The following is a 14,239-nucleotide window of genomic DNA, read 5'->3' as shown; positions in this document are numbered from 1 at the left end:
TAGTGGAGTGGAGTGGTCAAATAAAATGTCAGTACATGTAAGAGTGACTATGAACATCATATTTTGATGAAGTGTCATAAAAGTGAAACTAGTTGAAAAGTTTAGAGGCGGATTTGTTTCCCCCCTCATGCAAAATAATGAATGTAAATGAAAATGATTTGACTTGTTTTGAATTGACCTCTGCACACACTCATACATTCATAGCTTTCATGTATTCATAGTGCTCTTGGAAATACCTTGCATATTCATTTTGCATGGAGACAAATATAAAAAAGTCATTTCAGCTGCTGAATATCAACAGACTAAAGGACAAAGCACGAAACATCCAGGGATGGAGAAAGTCCTGTTCATCATAGCCGCAACAGGCAAGTTGTCTGATTCTTCGAATTTTCTATTAAATGTAATATTTTTCCATTATTATTATTATACTTACTTTTTGCATAACCCACTGTCATTGTTACACTGTCTTGTGTCTGTATCGTTGTGTTCTGTCTGGTGTTGCACTGTTTTTTGCACTTTATGTGGTCCTGTGTTGACTGTGATTGTCTTGGAGGAACGTTGTCTCGTTTCACTGTGTACTGTACCACTGCACACAGCTGAAATGATAATAAAGCCACTTGAGAAATGTAATGTAACAGTGAAGCTAAAATGTTAAGACCACATTTAATCCAAATACTTGCTTATATGCTGTTTTTACAGGCCTGTGTGCCGTCACCTCCAAACATCACTACCAGTTTGTTTATGAGCTGAAGAACTGGACTGAAGCGCTGAGTTACTGCAGGGACAAATACACAGACCTGGCTGCTGTAGACGACATGCAGGATGTGCAGACGCTGAACGACATGGTGGACGTGAGAAAAATGAGCATCATGGAGAACGCCTATGTAAACTCAATTTTTTTTCTTCTGGAAACTTGCCAACTAATTATTTAACTTTAAACATACTGAACTATATTGATTTTTTTTTTATTTCACTAGATTTTGACTGCTTTCTGTTTCAGTGTGGTTATGTTTTACATGTAACATCCTCTCCGTCTGCAGTCATTGACACTAGATTCACTGCTGTTTTAAGAATTGTGTAACATAAATCTGCTAAAATAAATCCCCACCATCTCATACTCCATGATGTTTACTAAAAAATTATTATTTATCAACTAATGAATTTGGGACGAAGAGCAGCTCATTCACAGTAGTCTTTTCTTTTCTATTTCACAATAGATGACCTTTGATACCAGTTTTCATTTTTGTCATAAAACAGGAAGGAAACTCTTTAAGCTTATCAAACAAATGTGTTAGCTTTGCATTCCTCCATTCCTAGTATTGTACGACTTGCAGCAGCTGTCTCTTCTGGCCTTTTAGCTTGTAGTGAGACTTCAGGGAGATTCACTTCCTCAAAAAGATCTTTGAGGATTTTAGCATCAGTGTCAATATCCCTAAGATCTGGCCTAATGCAGTTGTTCCAGTTGACTTTTGTAGTTTTGAGCATCTCAGTTATTTGCAAAAGGTGACGAGACATCTAAGAATATAAACTAGCAAAAAAGAAAAACACAATAAAAGAAAAACTTCAACCTAAACAAAATAAAGTCAAAATACACTCAGAATAAATGTATTCTAAGGATATCTATTTAGTATTTATACACATTTCTTCAGTTTTTCCAGTCAAAGTGTTAAAGTTGCTTTCACCCTGTGTTCTGGGAATCTGAGGACACAGTTTTACATACTTTTGATGCCCCTGTGATGCAAATTTTGTGTTCAAGATGTTGAACAGTAATCAGTCAAACATGCATGACGTGTTTTTATTTGACTTCCATCCACTTCCCTCAAGGAAAATATTTTGCATGAGGGCAACGATGTCACTGAATTACACAGCATTATACCTGTTTAAGGCATTTCTTTTCCAACGTGGACAGGCCAGAGTAGGCTTGTAGTTACACAAGTTTCATTTTTTGTCACCACCGTTTCTACTAATACAAGCAGGTACATTCATATGTGCAAACGGGGAAATCGCTTGATCTATGGTTTTCATTGGATTGTGGACACTGACTGAATGAACACTACTTCTGCTTCAGCAGCAGGGTTACAGAGTGTCACTGCAGGATGACTGAGGTCAAACTCTCTTTAACTCTGACACAGGGACTAAGAATAAGAATAAGAACCGAAACTAGTGAATGACACAAAAAACTCATAGTGAAACTGTTTAGTGATGGGGTCATGAACTTATGCACACACACACACACACACACACACACACACACACACACACACACACAGAGAAGGAGTCTGAACAATCGGATGCAGGTTTGGAGAATCCTGGAGTGAAACTGTGACTCTGTGTCGCTGTCAGGTGGACTTTAAGCTGTGAAAGTTAATACTTCCTGATCCCATTTCACCTCTGTGCATCCAGATGGGAAATTTCATAAAGCATGCACAGTGTTTGTTGCTTTACCATGTCAGCACATGCTTCACACCCACAAGCTGCTTTGCAACCCACTCTGTGTAGTTGGTTGTGCTGTGGAGGCTGAAGAAACACAAAATAAAAATCCACTTATAGAACTGATCCTGATCCAGGTCAATACATATTGTTGTTTAGGTAATGCTGCCTCTATGATCACTGAACATTTAAATAAATCAAGCATAATGTGTGCTAGGTTGCAAAATGCTACATGTCCAGTATACGGAAACAAACAAAAACAATTTATACATTTATGTTATTATGATTATACTCATGATTAAATTCATTTTGAATTTGATCTTGTTGGAGAAAACGTCAAACACACACACACACAAAATAAGAAATCAGACTTTACACTGATTTTAAATTAAGTCACGTGTGAATATTTGCAGTAATACTTTAATACGTAAAGCTGGTTCAGTGACCCAAACTTACATCACACTTGTGATGGCTGCACTTACAGCCACACAGTGGTAATATCACCATGTTAGTGTAGAGGCTTATAAGTAATATTGCATTCACATTTCTTTCTTTAAATATAGGAATTTATTTACAGAACAATAAATAACTGGTTTTGGTTTAGAATTCATTCACATATCCACATAACGCTGCATTCTAAAATAAGTGCGCACATTTTAGTTTACACTGTTATGTATGATTAATCTTTTGTTTTCTGAGTTACCTTAGTTGCAGCTGTTCCAGTCCCTTGATTAAGGAGCCAAGAGGTGGAAAAGGGGCGGAGCGAGCTTTAAAGGAAGGCTACAAATTGGTTCACGCCATAACTCAGGACCATGGGGGGGAATTGGAGTTCATTATGTTTGGTTTAGTTAGGTTTTGTGTGTTTTACCCCTTTTCCTGTTTTTGTGGGCTGATCAGCCACTATTTAAGTTTCCCCTTTGTCTCATTAAGTTAGGTCAGTTTGTTTGAGTTATCAGTTGTGTTGTTAACTTTGAGTAGAGTTTTGTTAGTTTGACCTCTTTTATGGGCCCAAGATTTTGATTCTTTTTGCATGAGTTAACCAATTATGTTTTTTGGGTTAAATAAAAAAATCATTTTTTGGACTTTAACCTGTGCCTAAGTTTCCTTCACTGCTCGGTCCATCACAAGTGGTGTCAGGAGTGGGATCAGCAGTTGAAGGCACAGGATTTTTTTTCTTTCTCTTTTTTTCCCCTCTTCACTCATCAAGCCATGCACAGAATGGGAAGGAGTGGCAGAGGAGCAAAAGGAGATTGTCAAAACCAGCCAGTTGGAGTTGTAGAGCAAGTAGAAGGAGGAGAGGAAAATGGAGCCTCTGGAGGGGTGGATAGTACTGAGAGCCAAGGTAAGGAGCCGACAATGTCAGAACTGATTTCCATGCTTCGTTCTCATATGGGTCAGCAGGAGGCCCAGGAAGCAAGAAGAAGGGAGGAGTTTACCCGCCAGGAACAGCGCTTTAGAGCACTGCAACATCAGTTTCAGCTGTTGCAGGTAGAAGTGCAAGCTCGTACCTCCCCGGTCCCTGAGCCTCAAATGGAGGTCTCTGAGCCTCAAATGGAGGAACCTGAACAACCAGAGGTAGAGTCCTTTGAAGAGGAGGATCCTCCCTGTGCTGGCTCCAGTAATGAGCAAATACATCCTCAGTCAGGTCAGTCTCGCTTTTATGAACCCAGGCTGGAAAAATTGACAGAGGAGGATGATATTGAACATTTTTTAACAACATTTGAACGCATGGCTGTAGTTTGCCGGTGGCAAAAAATGGACTGGGTTTTTCATCTGATTCCTTTACTCACTGGCAAAGCAAGAGGTGCGTATGTTCATATGGATATGGATGACTCTCTAGACTATGACAAAGTTAAAGCAGCTATCCTTCAAAAATATGACATTAATCCTGAGACATATAGACTGAGATTCCGTTCACTGGAGGTAAAACCTGATGAGAATCCAAAAGAACTATATGCAAGATTGAAAGAGTTATATGAGAAGTGGGTGAAGCCAAAAGGAAAAACGGTGCATGAGGTTAGTGAAATATTAATTTTAGAACAATACTTGAGAATGCTGTCTCCTGAGTTACAGATATGGATTAAAGAACGCAATCCAAACTCTGCAGCAGCGGCTGCAGAGCTGGCTGATGTGTTTGTGGCAGCACGGAGAAAAGGACAGCCATGGAGCCACACAGCATGGAAAATGACAGGTGGTTCAAAATCTGTCCCTCACTACCAGAAAGCAGGGGTGAGTAAACCTCCAAAGAGCCAGTCTGTCAATATGCCGTCAAGACCTCCACCCAAGACTGTGATTTGTTATTTGTGTGGGATGGAGGGCCACACAAAACCTATGTGCCCAAAGGATTCTACAAAAATAACTCAGATGTGTTTTGTGCCCCGACAAAGTGTGGAGCCTAAAGTGGAGTTTGAGAATGGTTTCAAAATGACCTTAGTTGAGGTTGATGGGAAACCATTAAAGGCCCTTGTTGACTCAGGAAGTACTCAGACTCTTGTGCACCGAGACTTTGTACCCGCAAATAAAGTTAATGTGGAGACAATCCCTGTTCGCTGCATTCATGGAGATGAGAGATCATATCCAACAGCAGATCTGTACATCAAGGTACAAGGACAAACGTATATTCTAAATATTGGTGTTGCAGAGAATCTGCCATTTCCAGTAGTGCTGGGTCGAGATCTGCCTGTGTTGTTTGACTTGCTGAATCCTAGTCATACATGCAATGTTGCAGTAACAAGAGCTCAAGCTAAGAAGAAAGAGGAGTCCCTACACCCACTCCGTGCCTTGCCCTTCTATGATGCGGACATAGAGACTGCACCCGGGAAGTCTCGTAAGTCACGTGGACAGAGAAGGCAAGAGAAGTTTCTACATACTGCTGTTCGAGAAGCTCCTAGCACAGAGCCGGAGTTACCTTTGGGTTTCAAAATCCTTGTTAATATTATTGAAATGCAACATGACGATCCATCTCTAACATCTCTGTTCCAGAAAGCTGCAGAGAGGAGCCAAGGGACTGAGCAAGAATTGAACAGCAAGGGGGAGTTTCTGCTGAAAGATGGCATTCTGTATCGTCAGCAGGGTTCAGCATTGCAGTTGGTGGTTCCTAGAGCAGTCCAGAAGGTGGTGCTCTCCTTGGGACACTCCATTCCATGGGCTGGCCACTTGGGAAAGCACAAAACCATGGCCCGCATTAGAAAATATTTTTATTGGCCTGGTGTGCGCTCGGATGTAACACTGTTCTGTAAAAGCTGCCCTCAGTGCCAGAAGTCTTCTCTTAAAATCCCCTCCAGAGCTCCTCTCCAGTCTCTACCAATTATCAGCACTCCATTTGAACGGCTAGGAATGGACATTGTTGGTCCTCTAGAAAGGAGCAAGGCAGGCAACCGTTACATGCTGGTTGTGACAGATTACGCTACAAAGTATCCAGAGGTCTTTCCTTTGAGATCAATAAAAGCCAAAGCAGTCGCCCTCTGTCTCATACAGTTCTTCTCAAGGGTTGGTTTTCCTCGTGAGATTCTTACTGACCGTGGCACTAACTTTATGTCCACTTTGTTGAAGCAGGTGTACCAGCTCCTTGGGATTAAGAGCCTGAGGACAACGCCATACCACCCTCAGACAGATGGCCTAACAGAGCGCTTCAATCAGACTCTGAAACAAATGTTACGCAAATTTGTCAATGAAACTGGTACAGACTGGGATCAGTGGCTGCCCTACCTCCTCTTTGCATATAGAGAAGTACCCCAGGCTTCTACAGGTTTTTCACCTTTCGAACTATTGTATGGCCATGAGGTACGAGGCCCCTTGTCTCTTCTAAGGGAGACTTGGGAGGGTGACCAAGAAAGATCACAGGCTGTCAATGTTGTCTCTTATGTTGTCCAGATGCGGGAACGGTTGGAGAAGATGACGGAGCTGGCCCAAGCCCACAAAGCGGAAGCACAGCAGCACCAGAAGGCCTGGTACGACCAGTCAGCTCGGCAAAGATCCTTCAGTCCTGGTGAGAAGGTGCTGGTGCTTCTTCCAAGTGATGACAGTAAGCTGTTAGCAAAGTGGCAAGGGCCATATGAGGTCCAAAAGAAACTTGGACAAACAACCTATAAGGTCGCTATTCCAGATCAGCCCCGCTCCAGCAGAGTACTGCACATTAACCTGCTTAAGGAATGGGTGGAGAGACCAAAAGCAGATGTCTTTCTGATCCGGGAGGTTTCGGAGGAGGAGGAAGTGGATGATCAGTATCTGCCAAAACCCACTCCTCAGGACCTGGATCTAAACCATCTTCCTGAGGAAAGACAGGCTCAGGTGAGAAACCTGTGTAAATTAGATGTGTTCAGTGAAAATCCTGGTAGAACGGACATTGTGGAACATGACATTGTGTTGAAAGATGGAGCTTCTGTGAGGAGAATGAGTTACAGGATACCTGAGCGTCTACTGATCCCGTTGAAAGAGGAGATCGACCTGATGTTCTCACTAGGAATCATTGAAGCCTCGAAGAGCGAGTGGTGCCACCCGGTGGTCCTGGTGCCAAAGAAGGATGGCAGTATCCGTTTCTGCATAGACTTCAGGTACCTGAATGCAATATCACAATTTGATTCATATCCAACTCCCCGCATTGATGACATGGTTGAGCGTCTTGGGAAGGCCAGATACCTGACAACAATAGACCTCTGCAAGGGTTATTGGCAGGTACCACTGACTAAGCGCTCAAAAGAGCTGACTGCTTTCCGGACCCCGTGGGGCTTGTTCCAGTTTAAAGTCATGCCCTTTGGACTGCATGGTGCCCCGGCAACATTCCAGAGACTGATGGACCAGATACTGTCTGACATGTCTGATTTTGCTGCAGCCTACCTTGATGACATAGTGATTTTTAGTTCTACCTGGGAAGAACACCTGAAACACCTGGAGAAGGTATTGGGGCGTCTTCAGTCTGCAGGGTTGACTGTTAATCCAGCTAAGTGTGCCATTGCCAAGGCTGAAACTGAGTACCTTGGGTTTGTGATTGGAAATGGAGTAATAAAACCTCAAGTCAATAAGGTCACCGCCATAGAATCCTGTCCTTTGCCAGAGACCAGAAAACAGCTGAGATCATTTTTAGGTATGGCAGGATTCTATCATCGGTTTATCCCTCATTTCTCCGCCAGGGCAGCTCTTCTGACGGATCTGACTGGTGCCCGAAGTCCCAATAAGATCACCTGGACAGAGGAGGCTAAGATGGCTTTTCAGGACCTACGACAATCTCTGAGTAAGAGCCCAGTCTTGCACAGCCCTGATTTTGAGAGAAATTTCATTCTTCAGACTGATGCCTCAGAGAGAGGATTGGGAGCTGTTCTGTTACAGGGACCGCCTGGAGAGCGTCATCCAGTGGCCTTCATCAGCCGAAAGCTGTTTCCGAGGGAAGTGCGATACTCAACCATCGAGAAGGAGGGACTTGCCATCAAATGGGCCCTGGACTCCTTTAGGTATTATCTTCTCGGACGGGAGTTCATATTGGAAACAGACCACAAGGCTCTTCAATGGATAGAGAGAATGAAGGACACAAATGGAAGGATCACGCGATGGTACCTTGCAATCCAGCCATTCCGGTTCACCATCAACCACATCCCCGGCAAGGATAACTGCACTGCAGACTGTCTCTCTCGCTGTCCCAGGGAGAGATCTGAAGAGGGGGAGTGTGTGATGGCTGCACTTACAGCCACACAGTGGTAATATCACCATGTTAGTGTAGAGGCTTATAAGTAATATTGCATTCACATTTCTTTCTTTAAATATAGGAATTTATTTACAGAACAATAAATAACTGGTTTTGGTTTAGAATTCATTCACATATCCACATAACGCTGCATTCTAAAATAAGTGCGCACATTTTAGTTTACACTGTTATGTATGATTAATCTTTTGTTTTCTGAGTTACCTTAGTTGCAGCTGTTCCAGTCCCTTGATTAAGGAGCCAAGAGGTGGAAAAGGGGCGGAGCGAGCTTTAAAGGAAGGCTACAAATTGGTTCACGCCATAACTCAGGACCATGGGGGGGAATTGGAGTTCATTATGTTTGGTTTAGTTAGGTTTTGTGTGTTTTACCCCTTTTCCTGTTTTTGTGGGCTGATCAGCCACTATTTAAGTTTCCCCTTTGTCTCATTAAGTTAGGTCAGTTTGTTTGAGTTATCAGTTGTGTTGTTAACTTTGAGTAGAGTTTTGTTAGTTTGACCTCTTTTATGGGCCCAAGATTTTGATTCTTTTTGCATGAGTTAACCAATTATGTTTTTTGGGTTAAATAAAAAAATCATTTTTTGGACTTTAACCTGTGCCTAAGTTTCCTTCACTGCTCGGTCCATCACAACACTGTAGGAACAATGGTGGCGTGTTTGTGCTGACAGGAAATGGTTGTTTTTTGGACAGTATGAAGATTTAATCATCTACCACACACACACACACACACCCAGAGGTAGGAAGGAGTCTGAACAATCGGATGCAGGTTTATTTATCAATTAATGAATTTGGGATGTGTGGTGTAAAGAAGAAAAAAGGTTGTGACCACTTACACCCAGAACTGCTGAAGACTTAATTCTGACTCCATAAAAATCAATGTTAATGCCTGATAAGATAAGATAACCTTTATTAGTCCCACACGTGGGAAATTTGTTTTGTCACAGCAGGAAGTGGACAGTGCAAAAGTTATGAGGCAAAAATTAGGATACAATAAGAATAAATACAGTACACAGCTGTACAGAATAGAATAAAATAAAATACTATATACAGTAGAATAAAATAAAATAAATATACAATAAGATAAAAATAGAATACAAATACAAATACTATATACAACTGAGTAAAAATACAACGATGACAGAAAGGATTATTGCACTTAGTATTATTGCACATGTGTGTGCTTGATCAGTTAAAGTCTTTATTATGGAGTCTGACAGCAGTGGGGAGGAAAGACCTGCGAAATCTCTCCATCCCACACCGTGGGTGCCGCAGTCTCCCACTGAAGGAGCTGCTCAGTGCTGTCACAGTCTGCTGCATGGGGTGGGAGATGTTGTCCATCAGGGATGACAGCTTAGCCGCCGTTCTCCTGTCACTCACCACCTCCACTGGGTCCAGAGGGCATCCTAGAACAGAGCTGGCCCTTCGGATCACCCTGTTCAGTCTCTTCCTGTCCCCAGCAGAGATGCTGCCGCCCCAGCAGACCACACCATAAAAGATAGCAGAAGCCACCACAGAGTCATAGAAGGTCTTCAGGAGTGGGCCCTCCACTCCAAACGACCTGAGTCTCCGCAGCAGGTACAGCCTGCTCTGCCCTTTCCTGTAGAGGGCGTCTGAGTTATGAGTCCAGTCCAGTCTATTGTTCAGATGAACACCAAGGTACCTGTAGCTGTCCACAGCCTCAATGTCCATACCTTGGATGTTCAGTGGTTGCAGTGGAGAATGCTTGTGCCTGCGGAAGTCTACCACCAGTTCCTTGGTTTTACTGGCGTTGATCTGGAGGTAGTTCAGCTGGCACCAGTCCACAAAGTCTTGGGTCAGACCTCTGTACTCCTTGTCGTCCCCATCAGTGATGAGGCCGACTATTGCAGAGTCATCAGAGAACTTCTGCAGGAAGCACTGGGTGGAATTGTGGGAGAAGTCTGCAGTGTAGATGGTGAAGAGGAACGGAGCCAGAACCGTTCCCTGTGGGGCCCCCGTACTGCAGACGACCCTGTCCGACACACAGCCCTGAGTCCTCACATACTGTGGTCGGTCGGTGAGGTAGTCCAAAATCCAGGTAGTGAGGTGATGGTCCACTCCAGAGTTCACCAGCTTGTCCTTTAGAACCGAGGGAAGAATAGTGTTGAAGGCACTGGAGAAATCAAAGAACATGATTCTCACAGTGCTTCCAGCGGTCTCCAGGTGAGCGAGGGAACGATGTAGGAGGTGAATGACGGCATCATCCGCTCCAATGCCGGGCTGGTAGGCAAACTGAAGTGGGTCCAGTGATGAGCTTATTAGGCGCCGAAGCTGAGCCAGGACCAACCGCTCCAGGGTCTTCATCAGGTGGGATGTCAGAGCCACCGGCCTGTAGCTGTTGAGGTCCTTGGGGCGTGAAGTCTTTGGCACTGGTACAACACAGGAGGTTTTCCAGAGCTGTGGGACTCTTCCCAACCTCAGGCTCAGGTTGAAGAGGTGCTCCATCACCCCACACAGTTGGTCCGCGCAGGACCTGACGACCCTCGAGCTGATGCCATCTGGACCCGCTGCCTTCTTGCCATTAATCCTCCTCAGTTCCCTCCTAACCTGGGTGGTTGAGAGAGACAGGCTGGAGCCTTGTGTTGAGTGTGTATTAGATGCTGTTGTTGGGGGTGGGGAGGAGTGAGCAGGGTGAATAGAGGAGGTGTGAAGTGTCTGAGGTGGAACAGCAGCAGTGGGGGTGGGTGAGTCTGCAGCCGATGTTGCAGACTGCCTCATGGCTGAATCAAATCTGTTGAAGAAATGATTCAGTTCAGTAAATGTGATTGAAAGATAAATATATCATGAAGTGTAGTCAGATAAAATCAGAATATTAAGTGAACGTGTGAGAGAGTGGGTCAGACAAAGGTGACCAGACTCACGTGGAACCAGGCAGCTGTGGAGAGAAGCAGGGAGACATAGCTGACAACCGCTAGGTCAGTAGCATCCCATCCAGGGTTAGGGTTAGGATCCGTCTGCTTAAATCTTTTTTGCTTGTACACATCAAAGAATTTAAAATTTACAAGCAAATAATTATTTTAGTGAATCTGATAAAAGCTCAGTAATTTTTAAAAACTCAATTACACAATTTTGTAATGAAATACCAAAATGAGATGTTCTGCCCTGAGACCGAGTTTCTTACTGACAATCTGACAGCTTAACTCATAGATATTATGTCTAATGAAACAAACCCGCTGGTGCTTTCAGCGAGCCTGGATCGGGCTGTATGATGACATCAACGGCTGGAGGTGGTCGATGTCAGAAACCAGTGAGGCTGAGTTCAGAAACTGGTCACCTTGGCAACCAGACAACGTAATGAGTAAAGAATTCTGCGTACTGATGCTTGATGGACTGTGGTTTGATTATCCTTGTGAGAGTTTCTACAGATTCGTCTGCTCTGATAACAGAGGTGAGGATTTTCAACAAAGCAGCTCATATTTTTAATTTTTGTTGACGAACTTTTATTGACGTTTCAACAACAGCCTGACTCTTCACACTTAAAAATGCATTTACGGTTGTACACAGCACTCGAGTATGGTCTGTTTTCAGGGTCGACTATGACATTTGTCTACATTGACGATCTCATGACGTGGACGGAGGCCCAGACCTACTGCAGACTTCATTACACAGACCTGGCCAGTGTGAGGAACATGCCAGAGAACCAGAAGATAGATGAGTTGGTACCTGCAGGGGTGAAGGTGTGGATTGGCCTTTTCAGAGATTCCTGGAAGTGGACAAATGGAAGTAACTCCTCATTAGGATATTGGACAATTATTGAACCTAACAATCTGATGGGACACGAGTCTTGTGTGGCAGCAAACTTTTTACTAAATGCAAAATGGGAGGACTGGACCTGTGACTCCATGAAAGAATTTGTTTGCTACATTGGTAAGCCATGTTTCAGAAAGTCTGGCCTCTGATCCTGCTGCTGTCAGCCAAAATTTACAAAACGCATTCATATAAACAAAGACGTTTTTAGCTTAAGATGTATGACACGATTAGTAATCTGACACAATTAAAAGTTCTGTTAACCCAATCAATGAGCAGATAATCATAATCTGATGGTTTGCTTTGTGCCCCGTTCTGTAAAGGGAAGATCTACCATTGTTGTACACAGACTCTTGGGTCATACGTTATTTGACATTTCCTGCATTGCAGAAATTGCACTCAGATTTGTTTCATTGTAAGCAGTTGTTCCTGTTTCTTACGCAGCAATAACTATGTAACTATTTTTCTTCTTGGTTATTGCAAAGCGCCTGTTTACAAGCAAGTGGTGAAAGTGAATCTGATAAACTCCAATCCTGATCTGACCCACCCTGATGTGATGGAAGCCATGCTGAACCAGGCAAGTCATGACACATTTTAAGGTATACTTATTAATAAACAACAAAGAGTCTGTCCAAGATCTCACTAAGTCTAACACAGGTCTGTACTGGTGATGTGTACAGACACATACTAATGCTAACCAACTGTATCTGCTTCAACACAAAACTGTAACAATATACTTTTCTGAATATAAGCTTAAAGCAATGGGATGATTCCTGCATTTGAATCTAATCTAATTCTAAGGAAGGACCCTGGTTCTGTCCTTGGCTCCTTCAGCTCATGTACCTTAGGCTGAGTCAGGTTTTGAGTTCTCAGTTATATGTAAGAGCCATGAGTGTCAGTCTGTTTCATCCTGGCAGATGAAGCTGTGGTGAGCAATCCTTCGAGTACTGTGAAAAGCGATCTAAAAATAGGAACCGGAGTCTGAAAGCCACAACAAAAAACAGAAATAAGGGATTTTTTTAATGTGATGAAACTTTAGATCATGTTTCATATCTTTCACCTCTAATCTCTTGAACTTTATTAAACTACTTTTCCTCTGGAGTTCATAACACTGAACTGCCGAAGTCAAATTACAATGTTGGTCATTTTTCATTAAAAGCTAAGCATGAGCTATAGGATTAAGCTGACTATGAAAGACTGAGTGATGGACTGAGTGAGTGTTATTCAAGAAAGTACTTTTTTGTGTGTCTCAGATCAAACAGAAGCTGAAGGAGCAGGGAGTACAGGGAGACATCAAACTGAGCTGGAGGAAGCAGTCAGATGGATCGGTCTTCCAAAAGGATGACGAGGAAACGAAGAGGAAGAGCATCGTCTGAAAGTTTCAGGCTCTATTGTGAAATATTATCATATTATTCTGTACTTTGTGTGAAAAACTCAAATAAAGCAAATCATACAAATCTTATTTCAGAGAACTTTATGAATAGAAAACTATAAAAAATGTTGTGATTACTGTCACTGAGTAAGGCTTTACCTAGTTTCAGATGTTAGTCATACCTTTTAACACTTAGACTTGAAGCTACAGCAGGTTTGTTGGGGATTTGGTGATAGGACGCTCTGTAATTATAATATTTTTTGCAGCATCTGTCAGCTCAGACTGCTTTGATGAAAATGTGGTGGTAGGTCATCGTTTAATGTATTTTTTTTTCTTTTGCTGTTTTCTTTTTGCTTGAGTTATTGATTTCGAATATTCAACTTTATGTATCTTTTCAAATAACCAAAGTCTTTATTTTAAAGTCGTGACTGATTGTTGCAACAAAGTGAGCAGAAGTGATTAAGGAATGGAAACGGCCTGTCTGTGCAAACATTAGATGCTCTTTGAATCAGACTGAATCAGCTGCATTTCTGTTTTATGCTTTACTCAACTTTTAAATAAAGATTATGTGTGAGAATGTTGATGCTTATACAACTGTTTGAGGAGATAATAAAGAAGTGATCCAGTGTTTTTGTGTAGCTTGTTATTCATTTGCATTGGCTGTGGTTTAAAAAGGATGACACAAAAAATAAAGGCAAAACTTACCATGTCTGTGAAGGTTCTCAGTCATCCAGGTCATCGTAGTCTAAGGAGGAGCATTAGGGGGTCCAGTGTCCCTCCCACTCCCACGGGCTTAAATCTGGGTCTCTCCACCATTGGACCCTAGAACTGTCTTTGGAGGTTTTGGGTGAGTTCATTGTGAAACCTGGCCCCACCTTATCATGCGAATTCCTGAGGTCAGATGGCCCAGGATGTGAGTGGGCGTTAAGGCGTCTGGGGAGGGATCTCAGAACTGGATTATAGATGGCAGAGAGTTGGTG

At 42.8% G+C, this 14,239-nt stretch overlaps 1 protein-coding gene across 1 annotated transcript; it reads left to right on the top strand.

Annotated features, from left to right (window-relative positions):
- The first annotated feature begins 331 nt into the window (after nucleotides 1-331).
- LOC146551324 (putative C-type lectin domain family 20 member A) lies at nucleotides 332-13,858 on the top strand. The gene is made up of 6 exons (XM_085261025.1): nucleotides 332-365; nucleotides 700-884; nucleotides 11,327-11,528; nucleotides 11,669-12,007; nucleotides 12,373-12,464; nucleotides 13,141-13,858. The coding sequence occupies exons 1-6, from the start codon at nucleotides 332-334 to the stop codon at nucleotides 13,261-13,263; spliced, it is 975 nt and encodes a 324-aa protein (XP_085117151.1). The 3' UTR covers nucleotides 13,264-13,858.
- The last annotated feature ends 381 nt before the right edge of the window (nucleotides 13,859-14,239 follow it).

Source organism: Mchenga conophoros, linkage group LG20, assembly GCF_057382185.1.
Source record: "Mchenga conophoros isolate Kocher_MC1m ecotype Shallow Benthic linkage group LG20, M_conophoros_male_GT1.1, whole genome shotgun sequence".
Classification (NCBI taxonomy): domain Eukaryota; kingdom Metazoa; phylum Chordata; class Actinopteri; order Cichliformes; family Cichlidae; genus Mchenga; species Mchenga conophoros.
The sequence above is the reverse complement of the archived record's forward strand: the minus strand, read 5'-3'. Positions and strand labels throughout refer to the sequence as shown.

What these genes read in the sequence shown, in the direction of transcription:
- LOC146551324 (XM_085261025.1), top strand. Translation starts at nt 332, where the DNA reads ATGGAGAAAGTCCTGTTCATCATAGCCGCAACAG. An exon ending in AGAATTTGTTTGCTACATTG is followed by an intron (nt 12,008 to 12,372) that starts GTAAGCCATGTT and finishes GTTATTGCAAAG; the next exon opens with CGCCTGTTTACAAGCAAGTG. An exon ending in TGGAAGCCATGCTGAACCAG is followed by an intron (nt 12,465 to 13,140) that starts GCAAGTCATGAC and finishes TGTGTGTCTCAG; the next exon opens with ATCAAACAGAAGCTGAAGGA.